This window comes from Strix aluco, chromosome 25, assembly GCF_031877795.1.
Source record: "Strix aluco isolate bStrAlu1 chromosome 25, bStrAlu1.hap1, whole genome shotgun sequence".
In the NCBI taxonomy this organism is placed as follows: Eukaryota; Metazoa; Chordata; class Aves; order Strigiformes; family Strigidae; genus Strix; species Strix aluco.
Window position 1 is genome coordinate 8,876,459 of NC_133955.1, and position 24,395 is coordinate 8,900,853.

Consider the following 24,395-nt stretch of genomic DNA (forward strand, 5'->3'; position numbering starts at 1 on the left):
ACAGTTTTTAAAAGTCACAAATAAATAAAACATGGTATTTTGTAGTAGCTGTTACTTTTCAACAGTTTTTGTCTGGTGTGATATCTTTAGATATACCTATGTAATTTATAACATTTTCTTTCTTATCCTAACTCTGAGCAAATTAAGGAGTCACCTTTGGAATTACTTGATTTGTAAAATTATCCTTACTTTTGAAAAATGCAATTTAAGAAAATTTTACTGTTTTCATTTAGTACATGGTATCATAGGTTATTATTTCAAGTATATCAATCTCAGTTACCAACAGTAGAAAAGAGTTGTGCATTAGGACAAATAGTTAATAACTGTACTGTAAAATATATAATTTGTATTTTTTGTCATGACATCTGCACATTTTCTGTCAGCAGCATCTTAGTTTTTCTTCCTATACTGCACCCTCTTTCGTTATTCTCCGTTGTTGTCCATGAGCAGTCTTTCATAAAGTCATGAAGTAATAGCATTATTGAAGTAGTTGAGCCATCTTTTGTCTGGAGAATCGATCTGGAACCTGCACAAGAGAGTTATTTGCTTGCTGAAAGATGGAATTTTGAAGATTCCAACCTACCTGATACAGTTAAATCATTACATAATTCCATTAACTTATTAAAGTATAGTGTTTGGTTTACTTTATTTTAACAGAACAAGGTGCTAAAAAAGAAAATTACTGCAGAAAGCAAGAAAATGAGTACTTATGAAGTGAAGGTAGGTTTAAATAACTTCATGTACAAGGTGAGGGTAAAGCACAAACCCTGAATGTTTTAAGTGCCAGAGTGACTAATGATAATACATGTTAAGCACATTCTTAACTGGTTTATGGATCTGGGATACGGATTTTACAGGAATGAGTCCATAATTTTTGGAAGATGCTTCCATTTTTAATCAGTGGGCACTGACTGGCCTATCAGACATTTGTAAGAGATGGACATCACATCTCAAGGAATTACATTCCTAATGAGTCCTGTTCTTTTTTGTTTGATATTCACTGTAGGCAGTTCTTTTACTGTGTTCTGCAGTGATAAGTCTCTGATTAGAATACTGTGTCCAGTTTTGGGTACCACACTTCAAGGAAGATGTAGACTGTTTTGAGGGTATTCTTATGAGAAACTTAAAAGGAAAAATTATAATCAAAATGCACACTTGGGAGAAAAATATATCATAAAACAGATAAAATCTTAAATAGATTTACAAGGGAAGGAATAAAGTCTCCATCTGTATCTCTTTCTCAAAGAATTCACAGCATTTAGAGTGACCACTTAGGAAATCACTATTCCTATTTGTTTCATACCAAATTCTCATTAATATTAGCAGCTCAAAGGAATTAATCTTCTTCAGAACTAAATAAAATTCTGAAAATAAACTATTTCTAGATAAACTGTTTCTTCACTTCTTAATTAGTCAAAAAAAAATTTAGTTGTAAACATAATACAGTCATACTGCTGAGTCTTAGGAGACTATTTTAGGAGACTCTCAGTTATGCTTCATTTTGCCACCTTGCATTCCATGCAAGCAATACTAGAGAGTCAAAAGGCAGAATAGTGTCAGATTGCTAATGGATATTGGAATGATGCTTTGTGATTGACTAGCCTCTAGCTTTAGGACTCTTATTGACTGGGGCGCATAAAACTGGTATTAAATTAAAATAAAATTAAATTAAAACTGGCATAAAATTGTGGTGTTGCCATTGTTTTTATGAGTGTTTTCTAACTCACTTCAGGCCAAAGTTCAACTCTTTATTAAAAAAAGCTGAACATTAAATAGGACAGTTCAGTCATATACCTGAAAAGTAGCAGAGGGGTTCTGCTCGAAAATAAGAGGTAAAAAAAAAATCATTGGCATTTATTCCTGAACAAATAACAGCAATAATTCTGTGTTCTCAAAAGGTGAATAAATTACAGTTAGAGATGGAAAATATGAACAAGCAACATAAGGAAACAGTTGACATCTATCAAAAAGACATTGAAACAAAAAAAGTAAATGAAAACAAACTTCTTGAAGAGGTGAGAGTTGTTAATTTTTAGTGTAACTTTTAATTATTTTTTTGATGTATGATGGTTTTATGAAGCTATATTGGCCATAGCCCTTGCTCTTATGTAGCAGTCTTATCGACATAAATGGAACTTCCTGTGTATGCATGTGAGCAAAGCTTTAGTACATTAAATCCTTAAGTTGAAGTATTTGTATATGTCTTCAAAAATAAGAACTCAGTTAAAAATTTTTGTCAAGATATTGTTCACAGAAATCCTATTCTTGGTGTAAATACAGCATAAGCAAATTAGATTATAACTGTTCCCATATTAGTACTTTCCTGCCCACAGTTTTTTGATGGTAATATCAAAAAAAGTTAGGGCAGAGTGCTTGAAAGGGCCTTGTGGTTTGAAATGACACTGCCATGGAAGAATGGATGTACTTTTAATCTAGGTTTATTTGCCCATTTTAACAATATGTATAAAAGATGTAGGATTTGAAAAACATCTTAAAAGCAAATGAAGACTACATTAAATGAGACTATATACATTGCACCCACAGGGGTAAGAAGAAATGAAACTAAGATTTTTGGTTTTTTTTTTTTTTTTAAATACACTGTTAATTTTTCATGAATTAAATGAAACCTGTTGCTAACAGGTAGAAAAGATGAGGTTACTTGCTGATGAAGCAACAGTAACACAGAGAGAAACTGATATCCGATGTCAACACAAAATAACTGAAATGGTGGCACTTATGGAAAAACACAAGGTAAGAGGTTTTACTGATTTCTGTGGTTTGTAATGTGTGATACTATGTTAAGTAAAAACTTTTCAAACCCAGAATATTATGATTTAGAAAGTGACATTTCACAATAAAGACCTGAGTCTAGGAAAATGAAGTTGAATACATGCTTAATTTTTCATCGTCTAAAAATAAATACATCTAAAGATTTTGAAAACATGCCTACTGGAAGATAAATACCATGTATCTAAATTTGTAGGATTTTTTTTTAATATTCAGGCTTCGTTTGATACCATCCTAAAGCAGTATTCTTCAGTATCAGTTTGGGCCTCTTTATGAGGAGATTACCACCCTCAGCAGTTTAATTTAGCATATTTTAATTTACATTCCTTATTGCTCTGTTTTGTGGTATATTTAGCAGATACCACTAATAAAAATAACATGGCTAGCTTTTATGTGCTGCAACATGTACTGCTGCCTAGAGATAAAGCATTCTCTGTCAGCCCACAAAATAATAGTGCTTGTGCATTTTCTGCTTTACAGTTTCTGCTGAAGCATCCATGTTTGTTTATAGTGCTTTCTGAATCTTCAGAAGAGCCTTATTTGAAAAAATGAGTAATGTTTGAGGACTAGGTAGATCTATAATTGTAACATTTAGTCAAATGTTTCAATTTTGTTGGTTGGGTTTTTTTTTAATACAGCATGAATATGATAAAATGGTTGAAGAAAAAGATGCAGAGTTAAATCTTTATAAACTAAAAGAGCAAGAGCAGTTATCATCAAAAAGATCATTGGTAAGGCGTATTCTTCAGCAATAAATTAAATGGAGGGGCTGCTGTCCCTAAAGTGTAATATAATTATAAATATCATATTAGACTTCTTCCTATTTAACATTTGGGGGGTTAAGTGTCTGCTTTAGTGGGACTGAACAGTAAAGGTCAACCCACTAATCTCTGTTTACTGTTATTTTCTTACAGATTTTATTATGTGCATTCAAAACTCCAGATGTTTCTAAAAATAAATTGGAGTAGCTGTGCTTTTCTGTCTATTTCTCCTGATAGTGCATCACGTTCTAACCTCACTGTCTGAATAAGAAACTTTTGTATTAAATAGTTGGATTCCACACCCCGCCCCATTGTTCTAACAAGCATTTAAAGTTTTTACCCTGAACAGTTTTGGTCCAGTATCTGTTTCTTAATAGTACTTCAGCTCTTTTTACAACAAACTAAAACAAAACTTCCAAGTCTAGAGATGCATTGCTGCTCTTTTTTTTTTTCTCTCTGGAAAGCTTAGCTTTGAGAAATATTCTGAGAGCCAACATCCCCGCAAGACTTTCACAGTGTAGTTCTGCAGCATCTACTTAAAATTCAGTATTTGGCTGACATTTCCCTTCACAGAATATTTCTTCACAGAGCTTTCAGTTAGATTTTTTTTTTTTTTAATAGAAGGAGGTGTGACTCAAGTCTACATGTTTTTTTTTTTTAATTTGGTAACTGCTTCTTTGATCATCTGTTATTCAAGTGATTGAGTTGCTTGATTTTGTTGATATTTTGACATTTAGGACCCAGTTTTGCTTCAGGGGAAGTCCTAGCTGTGTTACATATGGAGATGTGTTGCTTAGGGATGTGGTTTAGTAACAGACTTGGCAGCATGAGGTTAACGGTTGGACTTGATGATCTTAAAGGTCTTTTCCACCCTAAACAATTCTGTGATTCTGAAAATGAGTTGTAAATACCTCTTGGCATGCAAACTTTATGGATAAGTTGGTTCTATTGAATAAATGGAACTTTTATTTGTTTATAATGAATATTTCTATTTATTATGGTCTCATTTTGAACTGTTTTCTTTTTTCCAGGTGAAATGTAGCTAATAATTGTTTTTATCTAATTGTTTTTAGGAAAGTGAGCTCTCATGTTTGAAAAACGAACTGTTATCCCTTAAGGAACAACTTAAAGCAGAAATTGAAGAGAAGGTATTTTCTCTTAATGAATGTAGCAGTATGGGTGACATGCTTGGACTGGTCTTATGCACTATAATAATGACAGCTGTGAAGTGCGCTTTTGATTCTAGATCTTGCTGTCCCTTGCTGTCTGACTTCAAAAGCTTGATGCTCTCTGAAGTCATTAGGTCTCATTTCTGGTGGTAGTGAATGTTTTGCATTACTTCTTAATTGGTAAGTATGAGGGAAGCAGGGAGAAATTGAAGAACTGTCTGAGCACAAGGTAGCTTTAACCTTATTAATTAATCTTAGAATTTGGTAATACTTATAGGTATGTAATCTAATTGAAGTTCCATGATAAATTATATATAAACAAAAGACATTGAAATGCTTTTAATTTAAACCTTTTTTAATTTTAGAAAATGCAAACTCATTTTTGTGAGACTCCTAAAATTCATTTAGATCTGGATGGTGAGTCTATTAATGTAAAAAATAAAAAGTCTCCAAATGATATTCCTATAAAAGTCAACATGATGGAAAAGAAAAAAATGCCTCCTTCAGTATCTGCAAAGAGTCCCTTGGGTAGTCCATCATTAGAGGTTTGTAACTCATAATAGTGAATTGTTCTTGTTTTATTTTTCTGACTGTATTTCTTACTTCTCTGTAGATGCTTATTTATTTTCTGTTGTGATAAGCAGGGATTTAAAAGGTAGATGGCCACAAAAAAAAATGTATTCCACAGCGATATTAGACAGCAGTTTGTACAAGGGCTCCCACTGCTCAGTTACTTAATTTGTCTGTTATTGTTGATCAGTAACAATTCCTGTCCTAGAGGGACTGTTAATTTAATAATGTCTCTAGAATTCTTTTACTGAGTCTTAAAATAAGTGTTGTCTGTTTGTAAAGGCACATTCTTCTCTATGGAACAGAATATAGCTTGTGTAGCTGTAAAATTTATCAAAATATTCCTGACTGCTTCATCATAACTGTAAAACCTTATGCTTCTGCCATGTCAGAAGCTCTTAACGATAGGAACAACTACTGTTTTTATGTCATCCTTTCTAAAAAAGGATTGCATTGTTCCATTGCAGTGTTTCTGAGTTTAACTTGTAGTGAAAGTACTATTTGAGTAAAAACAATCTCGTTCTTGATATCACTATCAATGTCTTTCTGAAAGCTTTTTCCTGAAGTTTTGTTTGTTTTCTTAAATGGTACTTATAGTCTGTATGTAGTGACTACAGTTCAGAATAACCTGAATTTCTGCAGATAAGCATGAAGAAGTTAGATACAGTGTGCCATAAAACTCAGTTCTTCCACAGTTTCCTGTTCATTCTCCTTATTTGGCAACAAAAAAAGGATTTTTTTTTTTCTGTTTTTGGGTCTTTGCTTCACATTTTGGATGAAAAGATAATTGTTCCACAGCATCTCTCTAGTGTCTTCCTGGATAATCAGTCTGTAAACTGGGTTATGAGTTTGGGTTTAGATTCTACAATTACCACTGAAAATATAATTTTCAATGCCATCTTTTTCCCAGACATATATTATAAAGACTCCTCCAATACGTAAACTGCAAAGCGAAAGCACAAATCTGCACTCAGAACAGTGCTTGAGGAAAAAGCAAAAAGTGTTTCTACAGCTGGATGCCCAGTCAGACAGCTCGGAACACAGCGACCTCCTGGTAAAGAGCAGAGAGAACAGTGTGCTCAACCGTTCTCTCTGCACACTGCTGTATCTAAGAATGTATATAAAGCATGTGGGGTTCTGTAGCCAAGACAATATTTATGTGTATATTTTTATTTCATTGGTTCTTTCTGGAATTGTAGTTACATGTACATAATCAGTAACTCTATGACAAACAGAGTACCGCTATACAAAAATATATATTAACTTCTACCAATGATTGTTTTACATTGTTTTTATTGAACTGTTGAGGCTTCATAGTAACATCTTAACTTTTTTTTTCCCCATACTGTAATATTCCTAGGGGGAAAGAAAATACATTTTTTAATATAGTGTGATTAAGTAACTTTTTCATTTTTAATTTAAGAGTATAGTCTCAGAGGAAGAAATGTTTAAAAAATTGTACAAAGATTATCCTCAAGCTTCACAATTATACGCTATGACACCAAAAAAGGTACCTTAGCTTTTCTTCAGATCAAAACAAACAGTTAATCAGATTGGTTATAGAAACAAACTAATGGATGGCTTTATTTTTCTTCTTAGAAACCAACTACATCAAACATGAGAACTCCAGGCTCTGTACTGAAACTTACAACCATGAGAAAAATGCGTGAGGCTGGATGGACTGCAGTTTCTAAAATGGACAGGAAAAGAAAAATTAAAGAAGCTGAAAAGCTCTTCACTTAAAATGAAAAAATGACTAGTGCCCTAGCACTCTTTGATTAGTACAACCACAGTATTATGATTCTTTCAGAGTTAGTACATTGTTGCATTTTTTTCTCATACTCAGTATGTTTAATACATTAATTTCCTTTATACACATAAACTTTATCGATACATGACTACATCCACCTGCAGAGCATTATCTACATTTCATCCCCTATGCTATAAAAAGTCAGGAGACAAATTAGCCCATTTTTAAATTTTGAAACAAGTATAACTACGTAGAAAGCTGTTTCAAACAGAGAAAAAAAAAAAAAAAAAGTCTGGCATTAGAAATACTGGTTTTAAAGAAATTCAGTTGTGTTCTTTTAAATTTAGTCTCGTTTTCTTAATACATAATTCACAAAAGAATATTGTTTAGTGAAAGAAATACTGAAGCTGTTACAATGCATGCACTCTTTTACCTGAAGTTGTCTTGCTTTTTCATTCATTTTAAATGTTGTTAGAACTGTCTTTTTAGACTGTTTTGTTTTCAGTAGCCACTATTTCAGTATGTTAAAACAGTTTTGAAACTTTTGGAATTGAATTTTCAATAGAATTACTTCAGTTTAAAAATATTTCAGCTTCATAAGGAATAAAATATGCACACGTTATAAGGTTGTAAAAACAATGTTAAGATGTCATTAAATTGTTTATCATCTGAAGCATAAAGTGTGGGACCAAGTGTTGATTTATGTGTTAGAACACAGATACAAACCACCAGGCAGCCTTCCTAAGGACTAACAGCTTCAGCCACGTAAGCGTATGAATAGTTTAGAACATATATTTCTGCGTTAATCCTTGATTAATCTTTGTTTCACAACAAAAACCTGCCTCAGAGCCTAGAGATGAGACGAAAACTACAGGTACATCTAAAATACTATGAAAGATCAAAATCCTGGATTCATTTGAAGAGGGTAGCAAAACATATGTATTTCTTTTTGTGCAGAAATTTTATGTATAGGCTAGTCATTTGGGTTCGTTATGCCTTCCTTATCTGTTGAGCAGTGAAAATAATAATAATTTTTTTATTGTATGTAACTGACAAATATTCTCCAAAGATCTGAAAGAATATACTGTTTTTTCCTCCATATTTGGAAATGGAGTCTGTTATGCAAGCAAATTTTCTGACAAGTTAGAATGACTTTTCTTGCTGGAAAGATACTTCATGTGCTTGCAGAATATTGAGTTTTTATAATCTATCTGCTTAAATAATGTAAATTAGACTAAATGCAGAACAGAATAGCTGCTTATAACACACAAACTCCAGATGTCTGTTCTTCCCAAGAAAGATTATTTTACCATAAGTAGTGTAAAATAGTCCATTTAAACCTCTCCGATACATTATTTATTTATTTTTTGACTGGACATAGAGAATGCCATGCAAAGTCAGTTAGCCTTCATTTTATTTTGGGATGTTACTTACTAATATCTTCAGCTACTTTGCGGGAGAAAGAAAACGCAGTCCCCAGAAACACAATATATATGTGCAGTTTGTAATTTAATTTAACAGGGGGTGGTGTTTTAGACAAGATCTAAATCCTTGCCAATGTTTGTTACTTCATTTCAAGATGGCATATTTCAAATTTTGACTGTTGCTGTTGTTGACATCTTCAACAGATATGCAGAATTGACTCCTAAGCTAGTTACCAATCAAAAATAAAAATTCCAGTTGTTTCTGAGTATAATGACACTTCTACTGTTTTCTCAGCTATGGCTCATATATAGATCCATGAACTGTAATTTTGCAATCTTGGAGTTAAGATTCAAAATCCATGTCAAGCCTAGCCTACCCACGTTCATAGCTTTGCTCATTCCAGAATATGTGATATTTGAATGCATTACTATAAAAAATAGGATTTAAATGATTGTTCATTGAGACTTTATATGAAAAAATAAATGTTTTTCTTAGTATCTACCAAACATGATTTCCAGTGTAGCGGTATAAGTACAGAATCTGGCATTGTAGGAGAAGGAATTACAAGAAACTTAAGCAGTAAGAATTAGAAATGCTAGCTAACTATTGTAAGAGTTTCTACATGTCACAGTGAGTCTTGTGGGGACTAAAATGTCTTGAAGGTGGAGAAAAGTCTTTCCACTTCAACAGATAAAAATTAAAGTCTGTACTGTCCACATCTAGACTCAAATGGTCAGTGATCAGCTGGGACCTCATTATTTTCCAGTACTTCGTGGCAGGGTTGTGAATCCATGGTGCATCCCGTAGTCCTCCTGATACCACGAGGAGTGCATCATGTGGTGTATAAATCATCTGCAAAATTACAAAAATACTGTAAGTGCTACTACAGAAAGCTTACGGGTAATAACTAGGAAGGATGTAAAATCATATTTGCCTCATACTATGCCTGTTATATAGTAAATAAAACTGAAAATAAACAACTTCGTCAGGCATGAATCCAGTTTGCATAGGAAAAGCAAATGAAAAGTAATAAATGCATGTGCTTTGGCCTTCAGGTAGCACAGAATTAAAAAAAGTAAAAATTGAAAGCTACCAGTTAGCAGCTATTCATAGTAGTGAATATTGATGCTTTTATCCATGGAATTTTATTAATGTTTTAAAGGCTATATTAGCTATGACTAGTCCCATTTGCTACAAGTAGTTCTATATATACACACATATATACATATATAAATACACAGACATTTTTTATATATATATATGCTTTATTTAAAAGTATCAGCAAGATAAGCTTATTTCTAAATGCCTTTTTACAAGGTTTTAAAATGTATATTAACATGTGCCAATAAATGTAGTTAACAAGTTATCAATTAAACAGAATATTTACTTTTTTTCAATGCTATTTCCAGTGAAATACACAGACACGATATATTTGTCACATTTCTTTGTACTCTGGGTCTTTACTAATCAGTTTTAAGGGGGATGTGGCCTTCAGTGTCTGAGGTATAATACGTCTTCTGAGCAAGAATATAATTGATAATGACTGTGCAGATACCGCTTCTTTTACTTCTCTCAACGGAGCAGCTGAGGACCTGCAGCTTCCAAGAGGAAGTTTGTCAGTATCGGTTACCTTGGCTTAAAGCAAGCGTTGGAAATGCCGACAGATGTTACTTTCCTTCATAGCACTGCTAACACAGTTCTCCAGGTCCTTTTCTGTCAAATATTTCTTCAAGGAGGGTGAGCAATACTCTGACCTACTGCCTCTGCTTTCTTCCTGTCATCCTTATTTACCGTGCTTGCACTTTTATTTTTCACTTAAAATATTTCCTTTTTTTCTAAGGGAGATGCTGTCGCCTTCTTGCTCCCACCTCTTCAAGTCCCCCCTTCACAGAACGGTATGTCCTAGTCCTTCAGACTTTTCTATTGTCACCAGGCTCTTGGTAGAGTTCTTCATCTATCCCACGGCTTCAGCCAAGATGAACAGGTCTGGCCGCCACCGGTCAGGGAAGTGGCGCTGCCATGCTCAGCACCCACCTGCAGCCGGGTGGTATGAGCTGGGGTCGGAGCTTCCAGGGGGCTCACCGGCCCGGCTGTGAACAGCTGATTGCTGGGTTCAGTGTTTCTGATGTCGCTTGACTCGCAACTCTTTTAAATTATAAAAATGTAGGTGGCAGAGTGACAACCAACTCAAGCCTTGTGATTTCTGAAGGCTTCCTAGAGTGGTGAATGCTGTTCCATGCACCGTGTGCCAGATGGGATGTGGTGATTAAAGCAGAGGAACTGCTTTATCCATTCTCATCCTTTTCTATTCCAGATGATAGCTGCATTTTGCACCTTGGTTTGATTGACTTCAGCTGAAATACTGGATGCTATAAAACTTGTTGCTATTGTTTTTCCAGATCCACTCTGCATCTTTGTTCGTATGGTCTCTTTTATAAGACACATATAATCTTTGGCCTGAACAAAGTACTTTGCCATAAGGTAACAACAACTGAAAAGGACTGGAAAATGCATAGGTTGAATTCCATTCATTAGATTGTCTCCCTTTTCTTGTTCGGCAGCAGGTTTATTTACTTGTCTTTGTTTAATCTGCTCTTTCCTCTTTTTCTGAATTGCCTTGGGAACAAATAATAGTTTTTCTTGAGTTAACTTACTGGATAACTGAGGAGTCCTGGGTCTATAGATTGTAAAATGTATGTATTAAAAAAAAGACCTGATTCAATTTAAATACTTATCTTGGCTATATGTTTAATGCCTGATCTGAAATTTCTAGTCCAGATACTTGCTTTTAATTAAGAATTATTTTTTCTGTATGATAAGTAATAACTTTTTAGTACACCTGTTGGATACAACAGCCTAAAACAAAAGCAGAAGAGGGAAAGCGTAAAAAGTTGAATTGAAAATTCAGTTCTGAGAAGACAAATAATGAACATTTACCTATTCTAATGCTTGTCTTGGATCTCTCATAAAATATTCAAATATCAAGTCAGTATCATTTGTCCATCATGGCTTTATTAAGCACAGGAAATTTCAAAATTATTAGCTTATTATTTCATTAGTACAGAGTGTTGGGGGTTTACTCAAAAGTTGAATTTTTAAAATTAATGTTCCAACCCCTGTTATTACCCAGTACTTATATTTAACTTCTGTACTGGGTAATAGAGATTCAGCAAGGTACTCATACCTTGTGGTAGCCTGTATAAAGAAAGGCCTTCCCCCAGCAAGTGGCCCAAAAATGTATCTCTGTGGTCTGTTCGTTGTGAAATGCGCAGCATATTGTAGCAACAGTGCTTTTTATTATGTACCCTGTTCTGAAATGGAATAGGCTAGAACTGTGACAAAACTTGATACAATATTACAAGAATTTCAAATGAGACCACAAGGTTCTTTTGACAACTTGAGAAAACCCACATTTTGTATCTAACTTAAAAAAGAAGAATGTAACCACTGCCCACAGCACAGGGTTAGCATACAGGCACTTCCAGGTACATTGTAATTGTCACTCCACACTACTGATAGTTATTTCCAAATAGTATTAAAAAAATTGGTTTAAAAACTGCAGGAGCAGAGCGTGCAAAATAGAATGCAGAAAATAAGAACAAATCTGAAGAAAATCGCAGGGCTAGGACTCACCCAAGCTGACAAATGCAGGAGCATATGGACTCTCAGGTGGTACCGAGCAACAGAGCCGGTGTCTGAGCACGTGCCTGAGGGTTCGGGCTCCCCAGTACCCCGAGGGGCTGGGCGAGAGGAACCCGCGGAGCTGCAAGGGGCTGGAGAGCGGCCAGTGCCCCCGCTCCAGCGCCGGCCTCACCCGATTGGAACTAACGGTAATATGAGAGGAAGGGGAACGTTACATGTCGGCAGCTGCTGATCTCGCTTCACAGCGGCTTTAAAAAGTAGCTTTTTCAGAATCGGACACTGTACTGCAAGAACCATGTCAGTTTTCCCCAAGCACATGTAAGGAAGATGACAGTAAGCTCTGAAAAAGATATGTTAAAAAAAATCCTCAGGTATGTGTGATAGTTATTATAAAGGACAACTATTTCTAATAGAGTAATATTAATATTCTTTTAAATTTCTAAACTAAAAGGATTTTTTAAAAAAATTGCTACAGGAGTTAAATGTCTCTAATAAGAAAAAAAAAAAAAACAGCACAAATAATATTATCCCTACAACCTTTTCTGTCCCTAGATATCAAAGTATTTGATCTAGTTTGCCTTGCTTGTACCAGGAGTACCCAGGGAGGGAAGGGTTCATGAGGAAAACCAGTCTTCCCTTTTCCTTCCTTACAGCCATTTTAATTTTTAGTTGGAATCTGAGAGCAGCTTCCTCACTGGGAGGCACTTGCTTTGGCAGGCTCCACAGTCCATCACAGCTGTGGCAGACCCTTCTTTTCCAGGTGGGCGATCGGGATTGCCTGTGGGAGGAATGCAGCATCTGACCGGACGGCATGCCCAGCGCCCCAAAGGGGAAGTGGAAACGTACCCCGGTGTTTGTGTGGAACATAGATAATTAGCTGATATCCTGATCTAGAAAAGAGTCAATTGTACATACATAGTGTCAAGTCTCCACACCAGATCTCCACCAGTGGAGATCTTGTCTGATTACCAATGACTGCTTGTCAGATTGCCCCTTGGCGCTGTGACGATACTGGATGGGTACAGTCATTCATCCCTGATAATATTGCAGAAGGCTTCTGGCTTGGCTTTGTTGTTATTTGGGGTTTTAAAATTTTGTCCTCAGTGTAGCGATTGTATATCTTAGAATAAAAGAAATATCTAGCATTTTCCAAAGAAATGAAATCAAATACAAACTGGTCTGTCATATCAGCCAAACGGCAAATAGGATTATGAAGTCTTTTCAGACCAGAAATGCAGATCGTTGGCATATGATATGCAACAAAGAGAACCGCTGTTTTAATCCGTGGTTGATAGGAAATGCTGCAGCTAATCCTAGGAAAGAGAGAAGAGCGGTCATCCGTGAATCTGCAGATTTAAGAGATGAGAGCTATGTTTCAGGCTATTGCAGAAAGACTTGCAATAGACAGATTAGCTTTGAAAATTCAGCAGCCACGGTCTGTTTAAATGCAAAACCTGGCAAACCCACTTGTTTCTATGGCAACATATTAGGATCTTATTTCATTTTATCAGCAGAGGTCTGCAACAGGATGGGGTTGGAAATAATTCCTCTACCCGAATACTAATCTTTTAGAAATCTGATTGGCTTTGTTTTTCATCAGCACAACTTCTAATTCTCTGTTGTTTGCAAGCATGGACATGTTTTTATTTTAGTATCCACAGTGCTGTATGCGGTGGAAACAAGAATTACTTTGCTCTAGAAGTTAACAATCACAACATTGTCATTGTGTTGTACTACTAACGAGGGAAGAGTGAGTAGGAATAAAGTGTGATAACTTCTCTTTGTTCCTACTTTTATCTTAGGCATTGGTCAGTGACAGAGAATCCTATTAAATTACTTTTACATAAAAGCTTCTGGTATGCACTGAATTTCTCTAGCCCATTACAGAGATTCCTGGGTAATGAACACAAGAATTTTATGATTACTAAATTCTGTTCACAGAGATCACTTCAAACACTTCTTGTAGAACATCAGCATAGTGTCTTTCACTTCATGAAAGTGTAAAATAACTGATGTCAGTGAGTGGATTGGTTTAGTTAACAGAAAGGTTAAAGATAAATAATTAACAGTGTAACTGGCTGTGCCAGGACTGGGCTACAAAGCTGATGGCTGTAAACCCACATTAAAAATTTCTATCACAGAATGGTCTGCAGGTCAGCAGCGGAGCAACCAAAGAAATGGATCCATAAGCATCAGACTCTTAACTATGGATTTTAGGAAACTGCAGGAAGGAAGCCTCGGGCACTCACGGATTGCCACACTGGACTTTGCTGTCCTGCCACAGTCTTTTGTCCTGCTGCTCCCAGCAGGTAGTGGGATCTCACTCCCACCACGTCTCCAGAGAGGTCAGTAGTGAATGGTCCTATCCAGAAGGGCAAACAAGGAGAAGTTCTTCTACCGCTTCACAGTTTGTGTAAATTACTGAAGAGGTGCAAGGTGTGTACCCCTCTGGTGATGTTTAGTGCATCTCTGAGAGCTGGGCAGGCTAACGTGGTGCCAGCAGAGAAGAGGTAGCAGCCCAGAGGTTCTGTGTGGTGCTAACCTGAGTATGAGGAGCAGTGGTCACGTTAGTCTCAAGGTCCACTCAAGACTAATTTATTGTGCTTCCAGAGAAATCCAGTAGTTGGTCAGGTATTTCTGTAACACACTGCAGTGCATTCAGAGGCTGGGTAAAAATGTTAGAGTGAATAAATGCACTGCTGAAATTACACTACCTGCTCCAGTGATTAATAATTCCTGACATTCAGCAGACACCACATTGGACTCCGCCTAACAGCTCTAAATCTTCCTGACAGTAGGGCTCTGGACAGATGGAACTAGGGACATTGCATCCATGTAGTTGCCTTAACAACCAAATTTGTAATCACCTCAAAGGATGAAATCAGGTTTGTGTGGCATGACCTATTTTATGTAACACCATCTTGACAGGCATTAATTATGTTCTCATCCGTTAATTCTTTATTGCTCAAATCCTGTATCAACTTTCTGTTATTTTACCTGATTTATCAGAGATAGATGTCAGGCTGGCTGGTTGAGAGTTACCTGGGTCAACATTCTCTCTTTAAATATTGGCATAATGTTAGCACTTTTCTTAATGTTTTGAAATATCCTCACTATTCCAAGACTTGTTGAAATTACCATTAGTTAGCTAATGATGTTGATTTTAAAATATTTATTCCTTATATAATTTATTTAATAATTTTTGTTGCAAATGTGTGTCTTGGTTGTTCAGCCACCACATTTTCAAAGGCACATCTATCCACTGAAGACTTTGCACTTTGCATCAACAGCTTGTCTTCATCTAGTAACATCCCTTGGCATTACTGTCGGCCCCTGTCCTGACAGAAGTTTATTTCCTGGTCTCTGGCTTCCTGTGCGAGTTTTCTACATTTTCTCACTTCTAACAGTGATTGTTGTTTTCCCTTTTTTTATTGCTATAGTTTTTATTGTTGCATTCTCTTTTTCATCTTCACTATAATAGACTTTCAAGCATTTTTATAATTATTTTTCTTCACTATTGGTTTGCAGACATTTCCCTAAATCTTGTTAAAAGAAATTCTTAATCCTTTTTAACCCTAATCTGAATTTCTCACACCCCCCCTCCCTTACACCCATTTTTCTCAAATCATAGAAATTTAACACTTTGAAGCAGCAAAGGATATATGCCTTCATACTCTAATCTGTGCTCTGCCTATATTCTTACAGGATATGTTGAGGACACTTTAAACCTGGAGTGGGGGTCTTCCTGTCAGGATCAGTGTGTACAAATATAGCTCCAATTGCCTGAAGCTGGGCTTGTAAATCACTGTGAAACCTTTAGAGAAAAGAGTCAGCTGTACCTGCTTCAGCTGTGCACGCAAGGGTCTTGTGGGATATTCTTGCTTTAGGAATGCTGTTTTTTATTCTTATTTTGCACCCTTTTTGTTCTCTCCAGGATTTAGTTTTACGAATTGTATCCTTTTCCTTTCAGGATCGTTGTCTCCTTTGAAATACTCTTAAGAGTATCCAGGAACAAACATTCCTTTCTGTGATTAAAGTTTTAAACAACCATACCTATATATATAACATAGTGTATATGTGTATATATATTGTGAGTGTGTATATATATACACATTATCTCCATATGGGTGTATGTATGTATATACTCATATAGCCTGTATGCTTACCTGCAATTATAATATGTCAGAAAAAAATAGTTAAATATATTGGAGTAGTAGCAAAATAACAGTGTTATACTTCTGTTGCTAAGTGTAGATGGACAGATGTTACTGAGAGCACAATTAATACTCTGCTCATGTCCTTAAGCCAGAAAGAGTTATATTTAATTCCTGAGAAGTTATATGGGAGAAATTAACCCAGAATTAAAGACTCCAGGAAAACAGAAGGCATTTGGCTAGTCTTAATAGAACAAGAACCCTATCATGTTATCCAAAAACCCCCTTGGAGAATTAGCCCAGGACACAAAGCTGTGTGCAGCAGTCCGAAATCACAGGACAAGGAGACGTTATTCAGGAATCAGCTAAGCACCAACTGGGGCTGACTGGATCACTCCTCCAGCAGCCCAAAGTGACCATGTTTACCATCTCAGGCTCAGTTTTGTTATCATATTTCTTATGGCTATGTAAATCAAGAATGTGGTGGACCTGCATAAGACATACCTCAGATCAAAGCCCAGTTGCAGGTAGGTGGTTAACTGGAAGGGTGGGTGTTCACAGAGCTCGGGAGGAGGACGGCCAGACACTGACGAAGCAGTAGAGGACGGTGCCTTTGTCGACCCTTTCTTAGTTTTGCTCCTCCCAGGTGTTCCAGAGAGCCCTAAACGCAAGTGGTTTTCCCCCATCTGTGGACATCTCAGTTTCACTGGTGTTGGTGCAATATTTTGCTTCTCATTGTGCTACAATGAGTGGATTCTTAAAAGTTTTTCCCTGTCAATTAGTATTTCAGAGTGAATTGCTTGTTACCTCAGTATTTGCTCAGTAGGTTCAAGGCCAGATAATTTCTCAGTGTGTTTTGTTTGAGGAGGTAAGTCAGGCTGTACCTAACCACGCTGCAGAGCAATTGCTTTGAGATTTGTGACTTTACGTGTACAGCACTGCCTGGTAACGAGCAAACGGAGTGAACCAGACTTCATTAAACTTTCGCAAAACATGGGTGTAGAATTAGTCATGACTCAATTTCCATGCTAGCCTTCCTGTCATGATGTTGCTGTCCTATGTAGCGATTAAATTAATCAATAATAACTTTTTAAAGCAGTGGTTAGTTTAAAAGCCTGAGGAGAGAATGACTGTTAAAATAATTAGATTTCCAGCTCCAGTTTCCAGGTTAGGATATTATGGACACATTTGTTCCTATCACATTTGCTTTGTGGTTCAGTATGAATTTTCAATAGATGACTTTGCGATAAGAAAGCAGCAATTCAGATGCAATTATATAAACAGTAAGATCAGCCTGGAATTAGCCTGGAGAGTATAAAGCACACACAGAGCTCGTGCTGGGTCACTGCCTCTCCCAGCTCAAGGCAGAATCAGGTTCCTGTAATAGGGAAGAATTCAGCTGACGAGAGGTTGGTCTTTCCAGACTTGCACTGTTGCAGCTACAGGGTAAACCAGACTGTAATGAATGACTTTTGCTGTGGGAAACTGACAGCTGGACGAGACTAGAGGGTGATGTCCATGTGTTTGTAGACACTGTCATTTAAAGTCTGTGGTTTAGAGGCTATAGAGCAGACCCTGGAATTGTCTCGGAGCTAACCAAAGCTTTGTTCTCACGATCCCCCAGCAGGTCTGAGAAATGCGATCAGCACAACAGACAGATAAAGTGGGGATTCATTGATTTGAACTCTTTGCTGATATTCTTTATTGTAATTTGCTTGAATCTGTTATTTAATTCTTGGCAGTGTTCCCATTTCATCATGGCTCTAAGCCAACTGGAAAGTAAAAAATACAGTGGTATGACTGATATGCACTGCTGTTTCTTTTTCTCTCGAACATTTTATAAGGTGCTTTCTTTAAAAAATTATTTTTAAACCACTGAGATAATTTTAGCATCTCTGGTTAATTCTAGAGTTCATGTTCTCTCACATATGTCACATTTTCAAATCCTTTAGCTCCTGTTATTTGTGTGTGTCAGCATTTTATCACTCATTAGTAAAAAGTTCCATGTAATATGCTTTAGTGGGAAAAAAGAGAACTTGTTATATGTTGTTAATGGCCTGTTTACCCTTCTTTTCTGTTTAGTGGTTAGTATTATTTCAGTTAAAGGTCTGAGATTGGAAAGAAGTTGTTAGGCTGTAGCTAGAAAAGTTAAGATTACTTCTAGTCTGTGACTATCTTAACTATTCTTGTCAAATTCTGAGAAAAGGGCTGGAAAGTACATCTAATTTTACTTAGGGTTTGTTTGTTTGTTTGTTTTTCCCCCATCTAGCATGAGTCCCTTCTTTGTGATGTCTCTCCTCTTTGGCCTGACTTTCGGTCAAGCAGCCTCACTTTGTGCTCCTTCTGAGTACATAATCCATGTGGAGAAAAGGGAATGTGCCTACTGCCTGGCCATCAACACCACCATCTGCGCTGGATTTTGCATGACTCGGGTACAAGGCGTTTACTCTGTTTTGGGCAGTTGTTTCTATAATGACCATCACTGCAAAACAAATGCCTGTTCTCCCTGGGAAACTGTGTGTAAATGATCCGATTCTAATAGTGTTTCTCACAGACAGAAAAACCACACCATCATCAGGTTTTCAGGTTAGCTTTTGGCAAAGCTATGGCTGAGAAATGCCAAGCCTCTGGAACTAGAGTTTATGACATCAGTGGCATAGCAGAGAGCTGACTGCTGCTGTCACTGCTGCCTCCGTAGTCAGTTTGTGGGGTCAGAATGGAACAGGTGAGAAGCAGATTATATTTAGTCACTCTTGTTTAATGTAAATGACTTGGGTAGCTTCTACCCCCATTACTGTTATGACAGCTGGCTGGGGAGAATGTCTTGCAGGTAGGCATATGCCAAACACTGCGCTTGAACTTCACTGTTCAACGTAGCATTTCAAGTTCCACCTTGGTCAGCAGGTAGCCAGTACCCACTGCAAAGCACTGCTGGCACCCTGAGCCAAGCAGATTAGTTAAAACCATATAAGCAAGGTGAACATATCTGCAGGGGTAGAGAGCCCCAGTCACACGCAGATTCAAAATTACAGATCCAAACAGAAGTACACTGAAAATAACAGAGCTAGTCTAAGTGTGAAGAGGTTTGCTTTCTGCACATTTCAGAAAATGGCAGAGGAAGTCTTCAGGCACTCTTGTATGCTTCAGTGAAACAATGCCGTTTTTTCTCTTTGTAGGACAGCAATGGCAAGAAGCTGCTACTCAAAAGTGCTCTGTCTCAGAACGTGTGCACATATAAAGAGATGTTGTATCAAACAGCACTGATTCCGGGCTGCCCGCATCACACCATCCCTTATTACTCCTACCCTGTGGCTGTGAGCTGCAAGTGTGGTAAATGCAACACTGATTACAGTGACTGCGTTCATGAGAAGGTTAGGACAAACTATTGCACTAAACCACAGAAGCTCTGTAACATGTAAGCTGCCACCAGAATGTGGTCGAAATGTACCTCTCTGCTCACAACTAAACATAAATAAAAGTGTATTTCATAACAGGTTTGCAAACTGGTGTGCACAAAGTTTTATTCTACAGATGTATCACTAGTTACCTCAATTAACTGGATATGCTGTGACATGCAGAGAAGCAGAATCACAGGACTGCAGGTTTGTATTTAGAGCCCACCTGTAATTTACTTCGGGGGAGAAGGAGAAATGACTATGTGTATGTGTAAGTCTTTGCTCATAAATCCCAGTTATTTTGGGAAGAGATGCTCAGAGACAAAATATTTGATATATTTCAGAATTTAAAAAAAGGCAACGCATACTCTTAATATTGAACATTTAAATTAGATTGAGATACACTTACAGCCTTCAGATTAGCAACAGAATTTTTCCATATATAATATTGGTTTTTTTGAGGACCCTAGCTTCAGTGTAGTCAACTGGGACTAAACACATACAGTTTGCTCATCTACACTCTAGATCTGCCGTCACCTCTGTTGTCTCAACCTGTGTGCAGCAGGCATACTTCTTCATGTCTCTGCACTAGTGGAGTAAGCCTCTCTTTTCTGTTGAAGTACATCGTTTGAAAAACTTTGTGAGAACTGAAGAATCAGTGAAGCTTCAAATTCTGCTACCCTCTTCTCCAGAAGGGGACTATAATACCATCAGACTTAAAGTGAAACTCAGAAAAAACTCTTTTTCCCCACACAGGTCAGCTGGTCCCTTGTGAGTGGAAAAGGGAGCTGAGCCCCACCTTATGTGCTGAACATGCACAGGTGAGAAGCGCAGACCCAGGAATAAAGAAACAAATGTAAACAAACCAAAGTTTCCTTTCTATGGAGATTCCCCACGAGTGCTATTGTTTCATTAGACCTGACGACTCCACGACAAGCTATGGTTGTCCCAGACCAGTCACTGAGAATGAGAGCTAGTTTCCACCTGGTTTAAGTGGCTCCAAAACAAAATGGAAGAGCTTATAGAATCCAGCGACAGAGTTGCAACTTTGTCCCTCACCTCTATTACCTACAACAGGAGTGATGAAATCAGTTTGTTAAATGGTCCCTGCTCAAGTAAAGGTGACCTCTGCTGATCCAGGAGTGCTGCAGACAGGACAGCAAGACTGCACCTGAGGCATGAACAGGGCTGAAAAAAATAAAATTCTCCATGCGTCACTCACAAGGTACTGCGATGCTGAAATGAAGCAGAAAGTAACTTATTTCCTTACATTTTCTCCTGAAAATCCAGTTCTTGCTCTTCCTCATCCCTCATTAAGGATGAAGCTGGAATATTTGATGTTCTTGCCACCTTCCATAGCAGTATTTCCAATCCCTCATGCAATCTCTTATGAAAAGTAGCAGTTACTAACCTGTACCTCCCAGACGCTAGGTACTAGCACTGAAGACACCAGTGGCCTGCTCTCCACCCATTCTCATCTCAAGAATTCTCTCCGCCCTCCCCCCCATGCCATAACCCATGTGCTATGTACAAAAAATTACCTACAGCGAATGTAGACCTCAAGCAATCAAAGGTACAACCTGAAACAGTGTCAACTGCCACAACACCTAGAGCCTTAAAAGAGCCTTTGCGTAAAAGTGTAAAAGTTAAATTTTAGCAGAAACATCAAATAATTAATATTTAGAAATAGATACTGGAACCAAACACGTACTCTATGAGGATGATTATTTATCACCATATTTATCAACAGTCAATTGCCCACTCTCCTAGCATCTTGTAACTGAGTTTTCAACATCTCTATGGGAAGGGTGACAATGACCTGACATGTTTCAGTACCAATGTCCTACCACCATCTGTTTAGATAGAATAAACCCTTTCTAGGATAGAAGGAGAAAAGATTATGAAGTGGTAATATTATTATTCTTTTGCAGCAGGAATCATAAAGACAAAATAATTTTGTTTGCCATGCTTGTCAGATGTAACCTTATTCCCATGTACAGGAGCAAATCTAAACGGTAATTTCAGCCTACTGATATATTCAGTACCCGGCTCTAATTCTACACCACACTGCATCAGTTACGACCCCGGCAGCACCTGTTTGTGCCACTATCATCTATTAAACAGGCTAATTAATCCCAACTCCATTTAAAGCATGAGAAAGAAATAAATCAGTCTGGAAACATCTTTTCTGACCAACAAGATGAGTTTTTAACCTGATCACCAAAGTTTACTCAGATTGAAATGCAAAGCACATAATGACAGACAAGAAATTGTCAGTATGTGGCAAACTATCATATTCCTAGTTAATACTACGTACTCTGTTGTAAACCAATTACTACTATTTTTATAAAACTCTAACTTCAATTTTAAAATCAAACATTACATTCAGAAAGGCCATTGAGGTGAATCAAAGTACTTAAAACAATTTAATCAAGCTGAAAATCAAAATTCTGACAGATACAAAACATGAATGATCTAGAATATGAGAAGTGTTCCCATCCCTGGCAACGTAGCGTCTGTCCTGTCAGCTTGACTACATTCTCATGAGTTACCAGGGTCAAATTAACTGCGACACCTAAAAATACTACTGAGATGCAAGGTATATTTTCTCTGTTGATGCAAATTTATGTTTAGAAATATGATTATAGCTCCCAATAAATTAGAGATTCCATTCACACTTTGCTTGAAATAGTAAGTAAAGGAACTGGAATTCACAAGATACAAATGTGAAATTTAATTTTCTTAGAAAAATCTTGCTTTCAATTTTGTAGTTTTCATGAGTGTTCCTGGAATCTGATACTCTGTTCCAAACGCCTTCATTTTATTTCAACTGCAGCAAAGCCTCCCTGAAAGACTAAGGGAATCTGCTTGGTGGCTGTCCTTGAGCTGGGGGGGGTTGGACCTGAAGACCTCCGGAGGTTCCTTCAACCTCAACCAATCTGGTAGCAGCAAAAGCTTTGTCCGGGGCCACCGCAAGGGTAAACTGACAACATTCGCATGCTTGTCACCGACTCTACACAAGGCATGAACTGTATTTGTCATATGTATAATTTGGTGATAAAGAAATGCTTTTGGAGGCAAGGTTTGAAAATCTAAATTCTCCAAAAACACCGTTTAAAATTAATAGAAAATCCAGAGGATTTTGCAGGAACAGTAGGAGCTCTACTTCTGTAAGGTATGTTCCTTACACCTACAGTTTAAACAACCCAGTTATGACTAGATATATACAAGGCTACTTCTACAAGTTGGACCAAGGCTACTTGTTGGACCAAGAGAGGTTAGTTCCAAGACTTTCTAGGGGTGAGAAAGTCTGGTATTTGCCAGCCCCCAGCGCAGCTGTACACACAGTGTAGTGAGAGCATGCAGAAGAGCTGTGGACTCCCAAGTTCCCAGCAGATAGCTGCAACATGAACTGCTACCCTCTACTTTGTGAGGAGCATTGAGAATGATAGGGAAAAAAAGGGAAGTAGGTATTTACCCAACAAAGCAGCCCTTATGTTCCCTAGTAAACAGCAAAGAAACAAAATCGTCAGCTTTAAGATCAGACAGTGCCTTCTCAAGGTGCCTGAGCCTTTAAAAAGGGAATTTAGCACAGGAAAATTTAAGTCAGTTTACTGTTAAGCAACACTTGCACTTAGCAAAATAAAAAAGGGAACTAGGCCTATTTACAGTAATAAGCAGCACTGCAGAATTATGATACTGCTCCCTTATGGCTGGGAGCAACAGATTTGTTTTCAGTATGAACATATGGATGCAAAAAGCAAGTCTACCTTTACGGTTAATGCCTGTGCAAAATCACTGAGAGGAAAGTAACTAACATGACTTCTTTTACACTTAAGAAAAATACAAATTAAGACATTTGGGCTGTGTTAATGCATCTATTTAAATATACATTTACATGCCCTCAGAGCACTTTGTCCCTTTGGCCTTTCAGCAGTATTTATGTTCAACTTTAAGACCCTCGGGTCCAGTGATAGCAATCTATTGAGGTGATGATTCCTCAGGGTCAGGTGTTTGTTTACATTTAATTTATCCTAAGATGCCTTTTCACATAACTAAACAATGGATTTGCAGACAATCCTAACATCCTTACCTCTTCTCAACATCTTAATCCTGGTGAGGAAGTCACAGAAAAGCGTGGGAGCACGGAACAGAAAGGAGGCTAGGGCTGGGTCGATCAGAATCCAGAGAGGCAAATTTGTCCTTTAAACGCCATCGGCCTCCTCTTCAACACCGGTATTACTGTCGCACTAAACGTTAGGCCTCTCTTACCTGGTAGAGGCTCGAAAACTGGGTCATCCTCTCACCCCAGCTTCTGTGCCGCTAACCAGCCGCTAACCAGCTTACAGCCGAGCGCCCGGGCCTCACGTACCTACCGTCCCGGAACAGGGAGTGTGGAAACCAGGGGCCCGCAGCAGCCGCTCCCGCTGGCCCGCGGCCCGGCGCAGCAGCCGCTCGGCGGTGGCCACGCAGGGGTGGATTTTGAGCAGCGGAATCCCAGACGGATGAGCGCGGCGGGAGCCGGGGAGGGAGAAGGCGCCGCGCAGCCCCCACTGCCCCTCCACAGGCCGCGCCCGCACCGCCCCGGGGCCGCGAGCCAGCGGGCAGCGCCGCCCAGGCGCCAGGGGGCGCCGCCGCGCAGCGCCCCCCGCGGGGCCCCGCCTGCCCGCACCGCCCCCGGCGGGCCCGAGCGCGCGGGAGGAGAGGCCTGAGGGGGCGGGGCCGGGCCGCCCTCCCGCCCT

At 38.0% G+C, this 24,395-nt stretch overlaps 2 protein-coding genes and 1 long non-coding RNA gene across 5 annotated transcripts in view; 2 read left to right on the plus strand and 1 right to left on the minus strand.

The window, feature by feature from the left end:
- Positions 1-7,030, plus strand: part of SYCP1 (synaptonemal complex protein 1) — a 23,820-nt gene extending 16,790 nt beyond the window's left edge. The window contains exons 21-29 of the mRNA XM_074850408.1: positions 658-720; positions 1,899-2,015; positions 2,641-2,751; positions 3,426-3,518; positions 4,622-4,696; positions 5,083-5,262; positions 6,198-6,341; positions 6,711-6,797; positions 6,887-7,030. Of these exons, the coding sequence (XP_074706509.1) occupies positions 658-720; positions 1,899-2,015; positions 2,641-2,751; positions 3,426-3,518; positions 4,622-4,696; positions 5,083-5,262; positions 6,198-6,341; positions 6,711-6,797; positions 6,887-7,030 (1,014 nt within the window). The remainder of the gene's footprint in view (positions 1-657; positions 721-1,898; positions 2,016-2,640; positions 2,752-3,425; positions 3,519-4,621; positions 4,697-5,082; positions 5,263-6,197; positions 6,342-6,710; positions 6,798-6,886) is intronic.
- On the minus strand, positions 6,437-24,287 carry LOC141934736 (uncharacterized). Of its 3 annotated transcripts, XR_012626415.1 has the most exons (5): positions 23,747-24,287; positions 12,756-18,030; positions 12,096-12,444; positions 9,850-11,078; positions 6,437-9,314 (listed from the first exon to the last, which is right to left on the minus strand). It is a non-coding gene; the product is annotated as an uncharacterized LOC141934736 (long non-coding RNA). The 3 variants fall into 3 exon arrangements; XR_012626416.1 differs by lacking the exon at positions 9,850-11,078; XR_012626414.1 differs by lacking the exon at positions 6,437-9,314 and having other exon boundaries at positions 9,707-11,078.
- TSHB (thyroid stimulating hormone subunit beta) lies at positions 18,529-19,683 on the plus strand. Its single transcript, XM_074850409.1, has 2 exons — positions 18,529-18,690; positions 19,435-19,683. The coding sequence occupies exons 1-2, from the start codon at positions 18,529-18,531 to the stop codon at positions 19,675-19,677; spliced, it is 405 nt and encodes a 134-aa protein (XP_074706510.1). The 3' UTR covers positions 19,678-19,683.
- Positions 24,288-24,395: the final 108 nt, after the last annotated feature.